Below are 17,433 nucleotides of genomic sequence, written 5' to 3'. Positions count from 1 at the left end.
AACTGTTTGTTTCTAATTAGATGCAGATAGATGGAGCAGCAATTCCCCAAGATAATTTATGAACTTGAGATGTAATTAAACCTTTTTCAGCTCTATTTTGCTCTAATGTATTATACAGACATCAGTACACAGAAAGAAATCAGTTGGAGGAAAAACCCAAATGGAAATCTCAACTGCTGAGTCTCAGGGGAAAGAGCTGAAAGGCAGGAGTTACAAATTAGTTATTAGAAAGATAAATTTTCACCTGAGGATAAAGCACTGGGGACGCTGCTCCTGGAATAGCATGTGGTAAGCTCTTTCAGCACAGGAAAATATATGTGGGGGTAGTGAGGAACACAACTTTCCAGAATTACTTAAATAAAGCTGGGTGACCTGTAAAAATGTAGAAAAATAACATGGTCAATACATTTTGAAATAATTATGTTTCACCCTCCCTAAACCTGTGTCTTCTGTAAAACTAACCATTATGAACAGAATCCCTGTATGTATGGATGTAGTACCATTACAGTATCTATGGAGAGTTTAATTAATGAAAAAAAGAGCTGTAAGCATAGAAGATCTAATTAAGATACAAAATTAAGCATAACCAGAAGACTCAACAACATTGGTCTGTGCACTGAGTAAAACAAACCCCAGTACATTACTTTTTTTACACCTCACTTATTTCTTCCATGTCTTGACTTAAAAATCTTACAAAATGAAATATGATCATCCAGGGAAAGTTACATTTTAAATCTTTCAAAATGAAATATGATCATTCTAAGAAAAGTTACATTTTAAATCAAAGACTTGAGTTATAAATTAATTCTTTTATCACATGACAGACCAATCTCCCACAAATACTCTGCAATATAGAGTAACTTCTGTGACACACATAGGAGGTAATGTAGTATCCTTAAAGCTTAAGTATGAGCCTAATCTATTACCTGCTACTGAAACTTCATTTTCAAGGTTATCCGGATGTTATTTCAGCTAATATCAAGAAGATTTTAGAAAAAAATTTATGGTCTGCTAATACCTATGATTCTGTTCTTTCCGAAGAAACAAATATAATACAGAAAATACAGAATGTGACTTAGGTAAGATGGTAAGGAGAAACCCTACACCATTTTAGAAGTGGCCTTGAATAATTTTACCTACCTTTTTATATAGCTTTTAGAGACCATTTCATTTCTGAATAGGTTTAGAAAATTAACACAAGGCTCTACAAAAGCCCATGGCAGCTGGAGGACCCTCTGAACCCTACGAAGCATCTCAAATGATGCTGGATTCTCTCACTCAACTGAATCCCTTCCTTTCCTATGTGTGCTGTTTTCTCCAACATTCTCTTCAACAGCCTTACCACCACAGTGCCATTTTGTATTCCCTCATTTCTCTGAACTAATCAGGTGGTCACTATCCCTTCCTGTCCTGTGCCTGCCTTATTTGTTTAAATATTCAACTACCAAATCTTGGGGCATCTACAATACTGTGGCTGAACAAATAGTCCACACTACAGCCTCATTTGGGCCTTCTGAGCTCCCAAACTAAACAGGCTTAAACCAGCAGGTATTCTCAAGGTATCATTTCAGCATGTATCAAAGCAGAAGGAAAAACCTTCATATTATCCATAATGTTGCAAGTCCTTTACAAGCTTATATATTTTTCCAGCATATGAACTTCAAGAATATATTTGTCCTAATAGGACACAAATACACTTTGGGCAAAAGGGATGAAGCAGGATCACCACAGCACAAGCTGCTTCTACAGTTATTATCATAACTTTGAAGTGGCATTTGCATGTTCCTAGTAGTATAGTGCTGCTTTAGTGTATAGTGCAGTAGTATAGTTTATTTCTGTGTAAAAATGCATTATCATCTAGCAATTTCATTGAATTGCATATGAAGCGATGTATATCAGTGCACATTAACATGCAATTCCTGATATTGTCTCAAAATGAATAATCAATTGTAAAAAGATGCATTTTAGTAGCATTCTATTGCAACTAAGTGTGGGAAGGAAGTGTAGGTAACAAAATAAAGACCTACGAGAAGAAGAGTGTTTTTTAAAAGAAGAACAAAACCTGAAGTATCGCTGTTGTTAAAATAATAATATTTTAATTGCCTCATCCTGGTGTTAAAAATATTATCATACCAAATATATCTTTGCATTCTATTATTTTGAGAGCCAGTAAACCACATGCCTGAAACAAAAAAGTTAACTAATGAGCCACATCATATAGCATGTCACTGTCTAGTGAGGAACAGATATCATCAATTTTTATTACTTTAATATGCAGACCATGTAGTGCTCAGAGACTTCAATACCAGCTAAACAGCTGCAGTATTTTCAAGCATTTCAAAAACAGTGAAAGCAAAGCTGTTCTACAACCATGTTTTTGGTTTGTTGCTTTTTTTTTTTTTTTTAATCTTCCAGGAAATATCTGCCCAATGCACACTACCATGCAGATAATAATGATGTAGCAAGATCATCCCATATGACCCAAACAATTGCAGGACAAAAGGCATTGCATATTAAGCCTGAGAAAATAGATCTATCACAGAGAGAACAAGAGAAGATGCAGCAAATGTTCAGGAAGCATTTTAACACGTAAGCCTACCATTTAAATTCTTCACAGTTCTCTCTTGGTGCACAAAATTGTATATGTAATGCAAAACACACAGTGACAGGATAAAATATCATCTAAAACTTTGGCTATGATGGATGATTTCCATTTCTAGAAACTAAATTTAAACTCTCATCTAGCAATCTGCTACCACTGCCATTGAATGTCATAGCATTTCTTTCTTCCACACAAAGCCACGTGACATAGCAACAGCCATAGCCCAGTTCACTTACAAAATTTTAAACCCTTTATACTTATTGTGAGCCAAATGAACATACTTGAACACTCCCTTATACAACAGAGAGGCTGAGATCCATGTAGTAATGGGACCTCAGTGCAACACCAAGAGTAAATGGGGGGGAAAGAAATGAAGTGCTACTAGCACTCTGTCTCTAAAGTGGCTGAGTGAGGATGAAGCAGAGATCAAAAAATTTGAATTTATGTTACCTTCAGTGATCTACAAAGTCCACTTAGGTTAATATCAACATCTAGGTACTGAAACAATAAACCCCTTGCAAATTACTAGTATGCCTCAGAAGTGAAAGATTGGAAGGGTAAGGATACTCCTTTTCAAGAGACAAACAACTGAAGCACTTCCTCAGTGGCCTTCTGCATATGACATTTCACACATGAACTCAAGTTCCCATTGCCCATTCAGTGCCTTGGGCAAAGTGGGGTGTGAAATCAAACATCCACTGCATGAAGCAGGCATTTATTTTTGCAAGTCTGGTAGCAGCAGAAATGTCTGAGGTCATGCTATACCCCAGGAAATAAACTTAAACAATTGAACGTGCCACTGCTCATACAAAATATGAGCATGATGGTTGTTTTACACACGAGACAGGAAAAATGCCGGTATCTTGGAAGAAATAAATAAAATGAAAAAAGTTAAGATCTTAAAACTAAGATGATTTCAAAACAAAAAGGGCATATCTGTTAATTAATTTTAGGGGTTTGGCCTATCAAATGAAATATCTGGAACCAGTGTAAAAGACCCACACTTTTACATTTTGAAGAGAGAATGCTTACCATGGTAGAATAAATAGGAAGTTCTTTAAATGGGTTAACAAGCAACAGTATATCACCAATGTAGGTCTGAAAAAAAAGAAGATTTAATTGCTTTATTAAGTAATAAATTAAATTTTTAAGGAGTTTGGTTTTTATCCAGAAAGGACTTCCAGCAAAGCCTTTTACATCTGCTATGAACATACTAAAGATAATCCATGAATTCAGAGCTTTTAACTACATAAATTTAAATTGAGATCTAAATTTACAATTCAGATAACATTAATTATTCTTTTTGTGATAAAACTGACTTCTTCATAATGTAAAATTATGCACAGAATTGCACTGCATATATTACTGGTAGATTATCTGAAAGTTAATTTGCAATTTGCTATTTGTTAAACTACAAAAGTGTGACATGACTACCACATAAACGAGCTCCTCAATAAATTTTTTTGTGGGATAGATATCAGAGTTTAGAGATGTGATATTGTTTACCCAGAACTGATACATTAAAATGTGCTGGTTTTAGGATAAGACAGAGCAGTGGATATCTACATGAGTATTTATATGTTTCTTGGAATATGAATGAATATATAAGCATATGTGCACGCATATAGAAAAAAAAATCATCCTGGCTGTATTAAAAATAGCAAATCATCCAGTGATTGCAAAGGTGCCCAGATTTTATTTAAACATTCTTATGTGAAAGTTATTCTTAAGCATAAGATTGTTCATCACCCTTGCTACTATACTTCTCATTCCACATAAGTAGCTACTCTGTATCACACTCTTAGAATGCAAAAATGCCAGAGACCTTTGTCTCAGAAGAGGTCAGGCAGCAAGCCACCCTGTAAACAGTTCCAGTCATGTTGCTCCTTTCAAAATTAAGTATTTTTATTTGGGGAGGTGGAAAATTCTGCCTTCCCCAGAAATGTACTGCTTTTCTTCTGAAATAGTCATTTATTTCCCCTTCCCCAACTTCACTGTTGGGTTTCACCACAAAATGGAACTTTATTAAGCTTGCCAAAACATGAAACAGGATGTGTTCAGTGCCAAGCAGGGTTTTGGTTTGGAATTGGTGTCCAGGGACTTTTTTTTTAAATTCTGAGAAACAAATCAACCAAGGATGTGAGGGTTTTCAGTATGGATGCTGACACCCTACCAAAGCCAACAGCTGTTGTTGAGCAGAGTATTAATGATTACTGTATATAAATTTCTATTAAGCTAAAAAGAATGACAAAGCACATTATGAGATCTTTTTCGGCAAAATCTTCAGTATTTTAAACTAAAAGATTACTTCCTTTTTATAAATACTGAGTATCTGTGGATCCTCCTGAGTTCAGTTACATATCTGTGTTTGGTGTCTTTGAAACTGAGGTAAAGCAAAATAATTCCTCCTAAGAAAACAGGATTTGTATAATGACTCTAAACACCAGAATTTTTATTATAATTGAATGCCATAACAGCGAGAATTGAAGTTTCCAAAATGTCAAAGGTATTCACAGCAACATGCCAATTCCCCATATTTCTTTTGTCTAAACAGCACTATCAACTTACACATTTAAAAAATAATTTGCATGTTTCACATTAACATGCCACTCAGTTGTTCAGTAAATTAAAAATAAGTTGTGAATAAGATATGAACAGGGATGATAAAATTTTCAAGTGCAGATTTTTCTCCAGAAATCATCCATGCATAACTGGATGCCTCCTGAGTTTAATGCAGCAAAACCAGCAGCAAAAATGTTACTGTAAGTCCTTTCATTTTGTACTTAGATGATTAACACTACAATGTAGAGTGTAGAGACTGATTTCTGTAATATAGGAAGAGATAATGAGTTGAGTAAATCTCCCATGCTGACTTCTAAGTCTTTTAAATATGAATTTCTTTCAGATTTCAAGTAACCATGTGGTCTATAAAAATTACATTAACAATGATCAAGATGGAAGAATCGTTTGGTAGTCTGAGAGGGAAGATTACATGTAGCCATCAATTTTTGCTAATACACTTGTTCTGTGAAACAAACACACAAATTTTATTCAAAACTATCTGAAGTGTTATTCTTTTTTTTAATTTAATTTCATTTCTGCTTTACCTATATAAACTCAGGAAAATTGCAGGCTTATTCACATATTTTTCCTGATCCATTTAAATATTAGTCATGAGTCTGGGGCAGGTTACTGCTCAATACTTATGACAGTAATCCTATTTTTTCTATTCTCCCACTTGCTCTTTTTTTAAAGTTTGCTGATGATAAATGAAGGAACTTACATATATCTGATTATTATTGAAACGCTTCTGAATCTCATAAAGCAGGCTGCTGTCTGTTAGCTCACTCAGAGAAGCCAGGTCATCATTTGGGGCTGGAGGCATTAACTTGACCTAGGAAACACAAATTAGAGAAATAAAGTAAATTCATAACCAATCGTTTTGTACCTTAATTTTAAAACCTAAAGTATAAACCTAGATCAATAGAATTTATGGACAATAAATGCATTAGGAAACTAGAAAGTTGTCACCCCTCCCAAACAATTATACATCTTAAGAACATAAAAAATTATTATCAATGTAAAAGTGTAGAACTGCATGAGTCTGATGGGTCTTTAAGAACATAGACCTCTTACTAGAATGCCATTTGCTGCCCCTGAAGCCATAAAGAATCCCAGCTCAAATGCAGTTCTCCTGCTCTCTTTAATAAATGTTTATGGCAGAAGAAATCAAGGCTGTGAAAGTTAGTGCACTTGTAAACTATTTATTGTACTGTATTTAGTAAATCTCTCATACTACTCTTCATCACACATGATTTAAAATTCTATGAGAATTTTTCCTGCAGAATAGAGGAAGTTAATATGAAGTGGGAATCTCATCATCTAGGACACCAGATGAGATTCTGAAGCAGCCACTTAAGCTAAAGCTGTTGAATGAAAAAAGCTTAGTACGTCTTAGATTTAGGAAGAATAATATAGACTCTGCAAGGTACTTTAAATGATAAAGAAACCAAAACAAAATCCAAAAGAGCTGAAGAAAAAAAGAGTCAGTGATAAGGGAAATTGATTAAAGACAAAATAAATATTGATACATTAAGCTGTGTGCTTATAAATTATGATCTATACTTAAAAATAGGTGTTGATTCTGGGTTTGTCAGCTCAAAGAAAAACATTTTTGCACCTCAGCAGAATACTTAGAAACATGTTCTTATGGGACCAATCATAGAATAACTTGAAGTCTTTATTCGGAGTTTATTAACTCTCTTGGTGTCTGTTTTGAGGATGGACAATGAAGATGAAATTTCTTCGTTCTCTTTTTCTCCTTAAGATGAAGGCTCAGGAGAAAAGCAGACACTGTTCTTTCTTGGAGAACAATTCCTCATCCTCAGCCTCTGGTAGTGGCACGTGGCAGGAAGTCAGTGACAGAAGCAGCAAGCAGGCTGGGATATTTTAGAGGGAACATCAAACGTGCTGCTGGCATGGAGAAGACCTCAAAAACTATGGATACTGGTGATCTGATCCCAGACTACTGAAATTTCATTGTTTCCATAGGCTCCAGGTGTAGCTCCAGAACTCTGGGTTCTCTTCCTATACTTGTAAGAGCTGCACTATGTGATATTGCTGAAGAATCTCAACAAAATAACACTTCACCTCACTGCTTCAAGATTCTTGAAACATACATACATAAAACTAAACAAAACAAACCAAAAATCATTCACATGCTATTTAGTAGGTGACCAGGAACAAACACCAGGAACTTTGTGCTTATAAACAGGCGGGATTAATTTTTCAAATGTTGTCTAAGTCTTCATGTTTCAAACCTTGTTTAAATCATAGATCTTAGGCCCTATGAATATCTTTCTTATAAAAATAGGAGTACTAAATACCAGTATCAAAGTATTCAGTGAGTGGTCATAAACAGATGGTATTGCTTACTCTTCTATTTTACCAAGAAGAAGCAAATTGTGCTACACCAGACATCATAACACAGAGCCACTAGCTCTTCTGTCATAAAACAAAATCTTGGTTTTCTCTGTTTAAGTATTTCAGCAGTTTTACTCATATTAATACACTGGTATGCTACAAATTAGGTTACAAAACCTTGAAGCCTTCTCTTTTCTATAGAGAAAGACAATACAAATTTTAGAATATGAAATTCATACTTCATTTCACACTAAATATTCTCATGGCTCAAGGTGTTTGTTAAAAAGTGACTGCTCTCAAATCAGGAAAACTAATTAAAAACAAAACAAAACAAGACAACTCTTTTAATCTCTAATTATTATTTGTTTAACTGATGTCAGGCCCCTATGAACATTTTTTCTTAACTTTCAAGCTTTTTTATAGCCTTAGTTATCCTAATACTACGCAGTCACAATTGAAGAAGTCAAGTACTATACTTGGTTTTCAGTCACAACTCAACATACTCTTGTCATAACCTTAATCACTAAAGAAACTGCAAAATAGAACAAAATTAATTCTAAGTATTACATAGCATGTATGAAGCCATTACTCTCCACAGAGCAAAGGGCTTGCAAGGCCTCAGCTTCTGCTGACTCTGAGAGCCCTGCAGTACCTTTATCCATGGAGGGTACATTTCTGCTCTTTTCTCTCCTTCAAGACCTGCAGCTATGATTGCTTTTTTGGTTTCTTGGAACAGCTCCATCATGAAGATTTTCAAAATAACATTGGGAACTTCAAAAAACTTCCATTTTGGGACTGACACAGTGACTGGAAAAAGTAGTGAATCTCTTCTTTAGTTTAATAATTTCCTCACTCTTCCTCTAAAGATAAATAAATTCAGTAGAAAAGAATGTTTAAAACAAGTATATGAGGAAATAGGCAAACTCCTCGCAGTTAGCTGTCTCCTTTTTTTATCAGCTCTACCAACGGGCAATAAGTATTTATGGCTACAATGGTAGATGTAAATCTCATATGAATGTAAAAGCATGAATATTAGCAAGAGTTTTTTTAATGTATTTTCCCCTCATCCACTAAAACAGGAAAGGCAGGCATCTAAATTGCATTCCACCTGCAACAGATGTTGAACTAGACAGACAAAGTAGATACCCAAATAAAAATGTAAGGAAAATGTATCTTACAACAGTAGCTCTAGATGTACTACCTGCATAGATGTAAAAGGACAAGATGGATGTAGTGTCCCATCACATTCAATAATGTTCTTTCCTTCTTTTCTCATAAAAATTGTGAAAAAAATCCTCTCATTTCATTAAGTCCAGAAAGCAATAAATGCAAAAATGCGAAATATTAAGTATATCAAAGAGATTATTTACTAGATTTAGCTAATGTAAAGATTCTTAAACAAAAATATACATTTCATGGTGCACTTCCCACAGTCCTCATCCCATTGATTCAACTTTTTCAGAAGAGATCTACTCTATAATAGAGGAGTCTGTAAAAATGTTATTGTGACCATTGTAATTTTTCCTGCCTATTTAAAATAGTTTCTTTTTTAAAAGTTTGTATTTTCAGGCTTAGAAAGCATGAGTTTCAAACAAGACAAACATTCACAGGTTGCCTGATAGATCAGTCTGTGTCTTTCTGTATGCCTATTCTAGAGGTTTCTTCCTCACCCCATTAAAGTAACTACAGAATTTTATGTCACACAGAAGATGGCATTTCTTGTTCTTTTTATTTTTAGCCACGGCAGTTGGATGTGAGCCTGGCTAGAAAACAAGAATTCCACTTGGCAAAAAAAGCAAATTACATTTTGACATTTGTTTTTGATGATACACTTTGCAACAGAACAAAAGGAACAAAAGAATTCCAAAACCTTTTTAAGTTTCTTGTAGAGGAAAAGCAGATGAAAGACAGAAGCCCGTGGCCTCTTTCCCTTTTTAGTATGCTCACCTGGCTTGCAGGAACAAAGCAAACAGAGGTCTTCATTACACTCCCTTGTGTCCTAGCAATCCTCAGAACACCTGTGCCAGAGAGTGAGCTTCTCTTTATCTGTCTCTAAAGATTAAACCTGTGTTAGACTAGAAACACATCTGCCTTTGAAAATAAAATAAGTGTTTGGATTCAAGCATTGCCCTGGAGTTTTCCCTATCTTCTGAACTCTTAGCACACTTCTTTGTATGTTCATGGCTCCTGACAGTTAGCACTTATGCAGATAATACCTGGGTATCATCCATAGGCTCTTTGGGCACAGCCTCACCTTTTGAGGAAGAAAAGAGTTTTGCCCTATGGATGTGCACTGAACCATTCCTCCATTGGCCCTGGATTGTTTTAATCCATAATTTAGGTATAGCCAAAGGTGCTGAATTTCTAAACTGATGGTTAAAAACTTGGACTGTTCAGTTAAACTCCAAGGGAATTGAAATCTTTTTCCTTCCATTTTTTTTTTTCCTACGAAGTTTAGCATTTGGTGATTCAGCATTTCCTAACACTCTTTACATCAAAACTCACAGCTCAATGAACAAATCAATCACACAGAATCTAAATACCTTAAAGTCACAACATATTTGACTTGGTAGTAGACATCACTTACATTATTAACAACTTATCTGCGGGCTACTTCAACTTCTGTTCTTCTCCTATACTTTTCTGAGCCTACTGATGAGTTTTCTCTATTTTTTTTCACCTTGATGCACATATCAAGCTACCATACAGATTGCATGGTGCATATTTTACAAGACATAAAAGAGGCCTAAATACAGCATAAGTTCCAACACAACCATGCTCTGGAAGGTTTTTGAGAGGTTTGTAATGCTAACAATGATGATAATAAATATTTACTCATTTAAATTACATATACTTAACAGCATTCATAATCTGCTTAATCTACAGCATACCTTTAAAAATATTTGTATCACTGAAATATCACTGTATGTGTATTTTAATGTATGCATATGTATTCTAGCCCTTATACATAATGTTATGATATACACAGTTGTCTCTCATGTATGTGGTAAGGGACACTAGAATAATCAAAAGAGCATCAGGGGATACTCTACCACACAGTTCATATGTAGGCAATTATAAGACAAATACAAAATTATTTTTTTTAAAGACCCAATTAAGAAGAAGAAAATATTTAATCTGTTTGTAGCATGATGCACATAATTCAATTCAAGGACATTAATTTCAATCTGCTATCAGAAAAATATCCTTTCCAGCTGAAAGGAAGAGAAATTCCCAGCTACTATAAAATTCTGGAAATTATTCATGCTGCTTTCTTTGTTTGGCAGCACAGACCTTGATATTACAGATGATCAAAGAATATCTTTTACCTAGGAAAAAACAAAAGTTAACAGGAGCCACAGGAGCCCTAAAACGATTTGTCAATGTAGTCCTATGATCCCCATCTCCTATATTTCAGGTAATAAAAATTTGCAAGAGAAAAAATATTTTGTAAAGGCTCTTTTTCATTCGTTTAACAATTAAACCTGAAGCTACACATAAATTTGAGTTGTTAGTTTTCTCAAAGCCATAAAGTTAGGAGCTTTCTCTATTAAAAATGTATGTTTCAGATACAATATAATGAAATTTTTCTCTCTGATCCCCCAAGAAAGGCCTGATCTGCATGACATGTTGCCCAAGAACGTATGAAATCTCTGACATGAAGCATAGGAAATATCATGCTGATCTATTTCAATAATATATGAACATAATATCCAAGCAATGACTCCACATATTCTATTGAAAAATTAAACTGTACATGATTACTTTGAACATAATTGGAATACAACTGGTAAAAATAAAAGGTAGGGAATGTAATTGGAATTAGTATACACAAGAGGCAGGGAGAGGGGAATAAGGTTGTTCAAAGTGTTCCTTTGGTAACCGCCCTAAATAAGAATTTTACTTCCCAAATTATGGAATAGAAAGAAAGAAAAAAAAAAACAACTGATATTTGGAAATATCGTATCTTAAAACTAAGATCTACATATTATATATACAAAATGAATATGATGTACATATACCTACAGTTCATAATGCATGGCAAATATACAATCCCTGTCCTCACAGGGTAACACAAACTACAGTAAGAACATTCAAACTACACAGAAATTTTGGTCTTAATTCCTCTTCTTCAACTATGGCAGTTTTTGCTGGGGCCAGAGGTCAGCTTGTGATAGGTATCTCTTTATTCCATAAGAAAAGAGAATGGAAGAAACAAGGCACTGTTCATAGCAAGCAATATGTTTAAGTTACTACCTCCTAATCTGTAAAAAAATGAGACTGGAAATAAATACAACCAAAGCCAGTAAGAAGAATATACTGAAACAAGAAGTATTTTTGATGGAAAGGCCAGTTTCCAGGATCAAAATTTTGTCACTTCCAAAAAGAGAAAACCCCTTCTATTTTCTTTCGACAAAGCATGGGAATTCTTCAGTTTACTAAAATGTAACTATTTCCTGAAGTGATAAAACTATTTTATGTTCTTTTGTCTGTAAGAGCCAAAATTTATCAAGCCCTTGACAACTAAAAAAGTTCCATTTATTTCTGAAAACCACAACTGTTGAGATAGCACAGTTTCTACTCTATCCCATGTTAGTGCTGATTTCCCAGGTAGGACTGTGCCTGCTTGTTCATTTCCAAGGGAGCATCACCCCTTCATCAACTGCATGTACTGGGCAAGGTCTGTAATTTCTGCTGCTTCTAAAAGACCTCAAGATACATATTCCTTCCAGGTCATGTAGAGCAGAATTTAACAGAGAGTTTTCTGTAGAAATTTTTCAGCTAATTGACATAAAATATTCTGCTTTAATTGTGCTGTCTTGTTCTTGAATTGTAACTGTTGTGGGAAGTTGCACTGAAGTATGGGGAACAGTGGAAGGACCAGAGTTTTGAAAATCTGCCCTGGGAAGTTCAAGTGATCCTAGATCACAATGGAAGAGAAACCTACTAGCATGAAAACCCCTGCTTCTTCTTTCTCAGATAGATAAGCTGCTCTTCTTCTAATCAGTTTCTGCATATATTTTACACCACAAACTGTAAAGCAAAAGTTCAGTCTAGAGATAATGAAAACTTTAATAATTTGACCTAGGTCTGCACCAAAACAGAGTTAAGCAAAAGGAAATATATATATGTTCTTGTCTACATTCCTGTTGAACATCTAGAAGCAAGTGATAATCTCAGCAAGACCCTAATCTAAACACATCCCTCTCTTTTTTCACAAATAGAAGTGATCCTCCTTATAGGGTTTCAAGCATTTTCCTTCCAGACCAGCAGTGCTTATTTTTTTGTTTGACCGTGTTTCCATCACATTGCTGCACAGTCAGCAAGACCAGAAATTGTATGACATCAAAAGCAGATGTAAGCCAAGAGCAAAATATTTTGTGGTCTCTTCTGACTGAATAAGGAAATGAGTGTTCCATGGGATGCCGAAGCTGAGAACTTTTAGATATGGAGTAGAATGACTGACACATGAACTCACTGACTGATCTCATACAATTAACACATTCCTTTGAAATGTGTTCAAAAAACTCACAACAAACAAAAAACAAACAAACAAACAAAAAAATCCCACAGTGGAGTGTGCATGATTCTGCCAAGGTAGTTGGCAGGTTTTTTCAAATGAACATTTTTAAAATGGAATCAATATCTTGCTCTTTTGCTATGATTCAAACTCACAGTAAATTATTTTAAATGGAAATTCTGCTCTCTGCTCATGATTTTGAAGTAGTTTTTTCCTTAAATGGCTAAAAAGCTTCTGGGATATGCGTTTCCAAAATGCATATAAGATAAAATAAAACCTCTTGTATGAAAAACAAAACAAAAACCAAAACCACAACCAACCCAAACCTTTAAGTTCTACACATTCAAAGTTAGGACATGTCAGATTTACAAGCAACAGATAATTACCTCCTTTTGCATTCACCCTATACACTGGGTGAGATTGTGATCCTGTGGAGAAAACTGTGAAGGGTACCCAAATAACCAGTGTCTATATCCTAGTGCATTAGCACAAGAGACTGAACACTGCAGCTGTAAATCTGGCAATTTGTACCTTTAAATTACAGTCACTCATTTCCCAACTTAATGTTCATACTTCCTTTTTTTCTTGTTTTTGCAACCTCAAAGGTTGTGTTTCTTTCCTTTCTAAGACACTGTTAGAGGCAAGAGCACAATTTGGGCAATGCTAAGAGTTGTCCCTCCCCTGTTGTGAACCTTGAATAGTTTGAGGAGCTTCGAGACCTCCACTTGCCTCCTCCCCTGACCAGCAAACAGTAGCTGGTAGGAAGCAGCTCTTCAGTTTGCAGAGGGAACTCTTTGCAGGGTAGGACAGATTGCAGGGAGTGATGGAGAAGACAAGGCTCCACAATGCAAATAACATTAATGTGTGGTGAGGGGAAAAAATTAACTGTGGTCTTCAGTGTCATTAATTTTACAATTTCCAGACGTAAGCACTAACAAACATTTCAAGAAACTGCATGCCATTACCTGTTCAAGTTTGGTTGTGGTGTTCGCTGGGATGTTATCAGTTGCACTGTCTTGAGATTGCTGCTTACATAAACCTTTAACTGCATCTTTAAACATGGTGTCTTTCTCCAGCAAACTGTCTTGCTTTGCAATAGGTAAAGCCAGGGGATTGCTACAAAGAGAATCAATAAAGCAATTAGACTCCTCTTGAAGATGTCAGACAAGGAAAAGATTGCCAGATATGGGTGGCACAGATGCAGAACTGAGATACAAACTGGGGCTGAGACAGGAGCTCCTGGTCAAAGCATGAAAAATAAACTGGAGAGAAATAAACCATTCACATAGGTTGTCTGTGTCAAAGACATAGCAAAAAGCACTTTGATTTAAAAATCACCTTTATGCATGTCTTTTCTGAAGCAGAACTGAGCAAGCCAAAGAGAATTTGTGTGGGACTGCTTTTGACAGCACGAGGCTGGCAAATCAATAGCCAATTTGAAAACTGAATTTAAAATATACAATTAACCTACGCAGTACTGTTTTGAAACGTACTGTTTTAATATAAATCAATACAGATACTACAATTGCTCTTAAAATTAAATTCCACTTTTTAGCTTACTTTTAATCAGACAATGCACAATATATATTTTATAAGTAAAAGCTGCTTTGAATTTGTGATCTGCTGAAAAAAAAAGAAAAAAAAGAAACCAAGCAAACAGCAGACTCTGAACAGCAGACTCTGAAATTACTGTAATGACACACAATACTCTTAATTCACACATAAGTTAAAGCTATCCTTACACACATGGAGATGTTTTCCCTATTGACACTTCAGACCACATCACACTCCTGAAAAACAACAGTGCCAAAATCTGGGCTGATTTTGGCAGTGTTGTATATCCAGAGGAATTAGTGAGGAAACAGTCCCAGGAACTGAGAACAGAAACATCTTAAAAAATAATTGTCTGGGCTCTGACAGTGCAAATGAGACAATCTCATGGAGTGTACAGCAGCTCCTTGCCAAAATATGCGCATAATTTCTCTAAAAGGAAATGTGGACTCAATGTGGGAGTATGGGAATAATGCATTCCACTGTGGGATAAAGCCCAGATGTCAAACTCAGTTAAAAAACATTTCATTTTTACTCAAAGTTACTCGAGTTTGAGCACTGATTATAATAAAGCCAGGATCGTACACACAATTTATTCAAGTGAAATGAAGAAGGACCCATAGCTAATACCAATTTTGATCCAGGATAAGAACTGCTGTTGGAAACAGAACTGAAAAACTGAAATGCAGACACAGTTTAAGAAAGGTACAGTCCTAAGCAGAGGCAAAGCACCTCCTAAGAAGAATTCATTAGAAAAAACATCAAGGTCCTTGGCCACTGAGAAAGGATACCCGAACAAATCCTTTGTTTTGGTGAAACCCTCAGTCTGCAATCATGGAAAGAATTAGTTTCAACATTTTGCAACAAAATATCAATTATCTCCTTTCTAGAAATGTCTTGAAGCAAACATTTTAATGTAGAATGTCTAGAGAAACATTAGTGAAGATAAAAATTTCTACTTACTGATTTGATTTAACTAAGATAAATTTGCCCTTAGTTTGTTTACCAAATGTCACATGGACAAAAGAGACAAGAGTAACTGGTTTTGCCTTTTTTCTTTATTTTTACTGCAGAAGAGGAAAGCCATTAACTATTTTCTTGCACCTAGCAATTAGTTGTCATAGAATAGGAGATATCAGTGACTAGATTGTAGAAGAAATGAAAGACTGTGACACCCACAAGTAGAAGTTCTAATGCACATTTTTTTCCCAGAGTCAGAATTGAACTAAACACTATTAAACATGAAGCTTTCTGTCTGAGTAGTCTTTTTGCTTTGTCAAAAAGTGATTAAATTCCTTTGGTCTGAATTATTAAGATTTAATCAGAGACAAAGAGAGGGAAGATTTAAAGAAAAGCTTAATTAAAATAAATTAAAATACTAAAACCTGAAGCACTGTCACTTACAGCTTTTTATTATTCATGTGTGACTTCTCTTAAACTGTGAAGATCCAGGATTGTTTTACTGTGACGTTGAACATTACCCACCTGATTCTACCACTTTTGTATTAACAATACAACATTACCATTAGAAACAGTTCTTAAAATTCAGCTGTAAACATCTCACAACCAAGTAAACTTTTCAGGTGTCACAAAAGAGAAGCAGATTGTAAATCTCAGCAAAGCATGAAGAAAAATGGTGCCTACTGTTTCTACAGATGCATTTTAAAATTAAGATGACAATAGTAACATGACTTAAAAGGTGTGCTCCTTGTGCTAAGGTACAGAAGAAAAGTCTAGAAAATACATGCATTTGTGAGATGCTAATGTGACTTGACTTGATGGAAATGCTGACAAATAATTTATATTACAACAAAATGAACGATTGCAAGAAAGGTAAAGCATATTAAAATAACTACAAAAATTCAGCGTGACTCAGATTCAGGAAGACACTGGAAAACAAAATGAACTGAAATATTTTTTTTCAAGAAAATAGTGGCTTCAAAAAAAAAAAAAACACGTTTCTATAAACATTCCTATATATTTCTGTTAGTCATGAGATGAAGAGCAGCAGTGCCACAGGAAATTTAACTTTTAAGACATCACAAGAGATTTTATGTTAATGTAAGCAAGTGGATTAGCATGAACTGTCTTCTTTAAAGAAAATTAATGGATAATTAATAGATAATTAGTCACAAAGGGAGACTCAAACCAAAATAATGTTGCATAGTAGAGAGGAAGGAGAGTTATCTAGGGTAATCTTAATTGAACAAGGTAGGATTGCTGCTATTGGCATACCTAACTGGGAAAAAATCTTGCATACTATATGGGGTAATAGTAATTTTAATTTTTAGGTGTATAAGCCATCATGTATGGATTTAATTTGAAGTTTTGTGTAGTTTGTTGGGGTTTTTTTAAGATCACGTGGAATAGTTTTCTATAAGTTACCATCCTCTATCACATTCTTGTTTTTTAAGAAAAAAAAGAAATTATACAAAAAACAGAGGAGTGACAATCAAATAATTGTCTGGTTTATCATCAATATTTGAATCAGTACAGTAGCTTATAACTTGGTAGAAATATGTTATAAAAGCATTATATCAAAGTAGATTCTGCAATGACATTTTCAGGGGCTCTTTGAGTTTATAGCTTTTGCTGGAGAGAACTTCTGTTACTGTAATCTTTCCACAGGCAATTCTGAGATCCTCCAAACTATCTATATGCCAGTTAATATCTCTAAAAACTGTATAATCTCTGAAATTTCAGTAAAAAAAGAAAACACATTTTATAAAGTTATATAACAAAAACTTTAGAATGGATTGAATACTAGAAGACCATTTGAAACCACTAGAATAACTGAAATGCAATTTGCTACATAAATGTTTAAGTGGAAATGCTG

The 17,433-nt window shown here is 34.7% G+C and overlaps 1 protein-coding gene across 2 annotated transcripts in view; it reads right to left on the bottom strand.

The window, feature by feature from the left end:
- MYO16 (myosin XVI) overlaps positions 1–17,433 on the bottom strand; it is a 368,492-nt gene that overhangs the window by 167,333 nt on the left and 183,726 nt on the right. For both annotated transcript variants that reach the window (XM_071743005.1, XM_071742997.1), the window contains exons 10-13: positions 14,012–14,162; positions 5,886–5,996; positions 3,635–3,700; positions 245–372 (exon numbers count right to left, since the gene is read on the bottom strand). In XM_071743005.1, the coding sequence (XP_071599106.1) occupies positions 245–372; positions 3,635–3,700; positions 5,886–5,996; positions 14,012–14,162 (456 nt within the window). The remainder of the gene's footprint in view (positions 1–244; positions 373–3,634; positions 3,701–5,885; positions 5,997–14,011; positions 14,163–17,433) is intronic.

The sequence above is a fragment of the Heliangelus exortis genome, chromosome 1 (assembly GCF_036169615.1).
Source record: "Heliangelus exortis chromosome 1, bHelExo1.hap1, whole genome shotgun sequence".
NCBI lineage: Eukaryota > Metazoa > Chordata > Aves > Apodiformes > Trochilidae > Heliangelus > Heliangelus exortis.
This window is presented reverse-complemented; position numbering and strand designations above follow the sequence as displayed.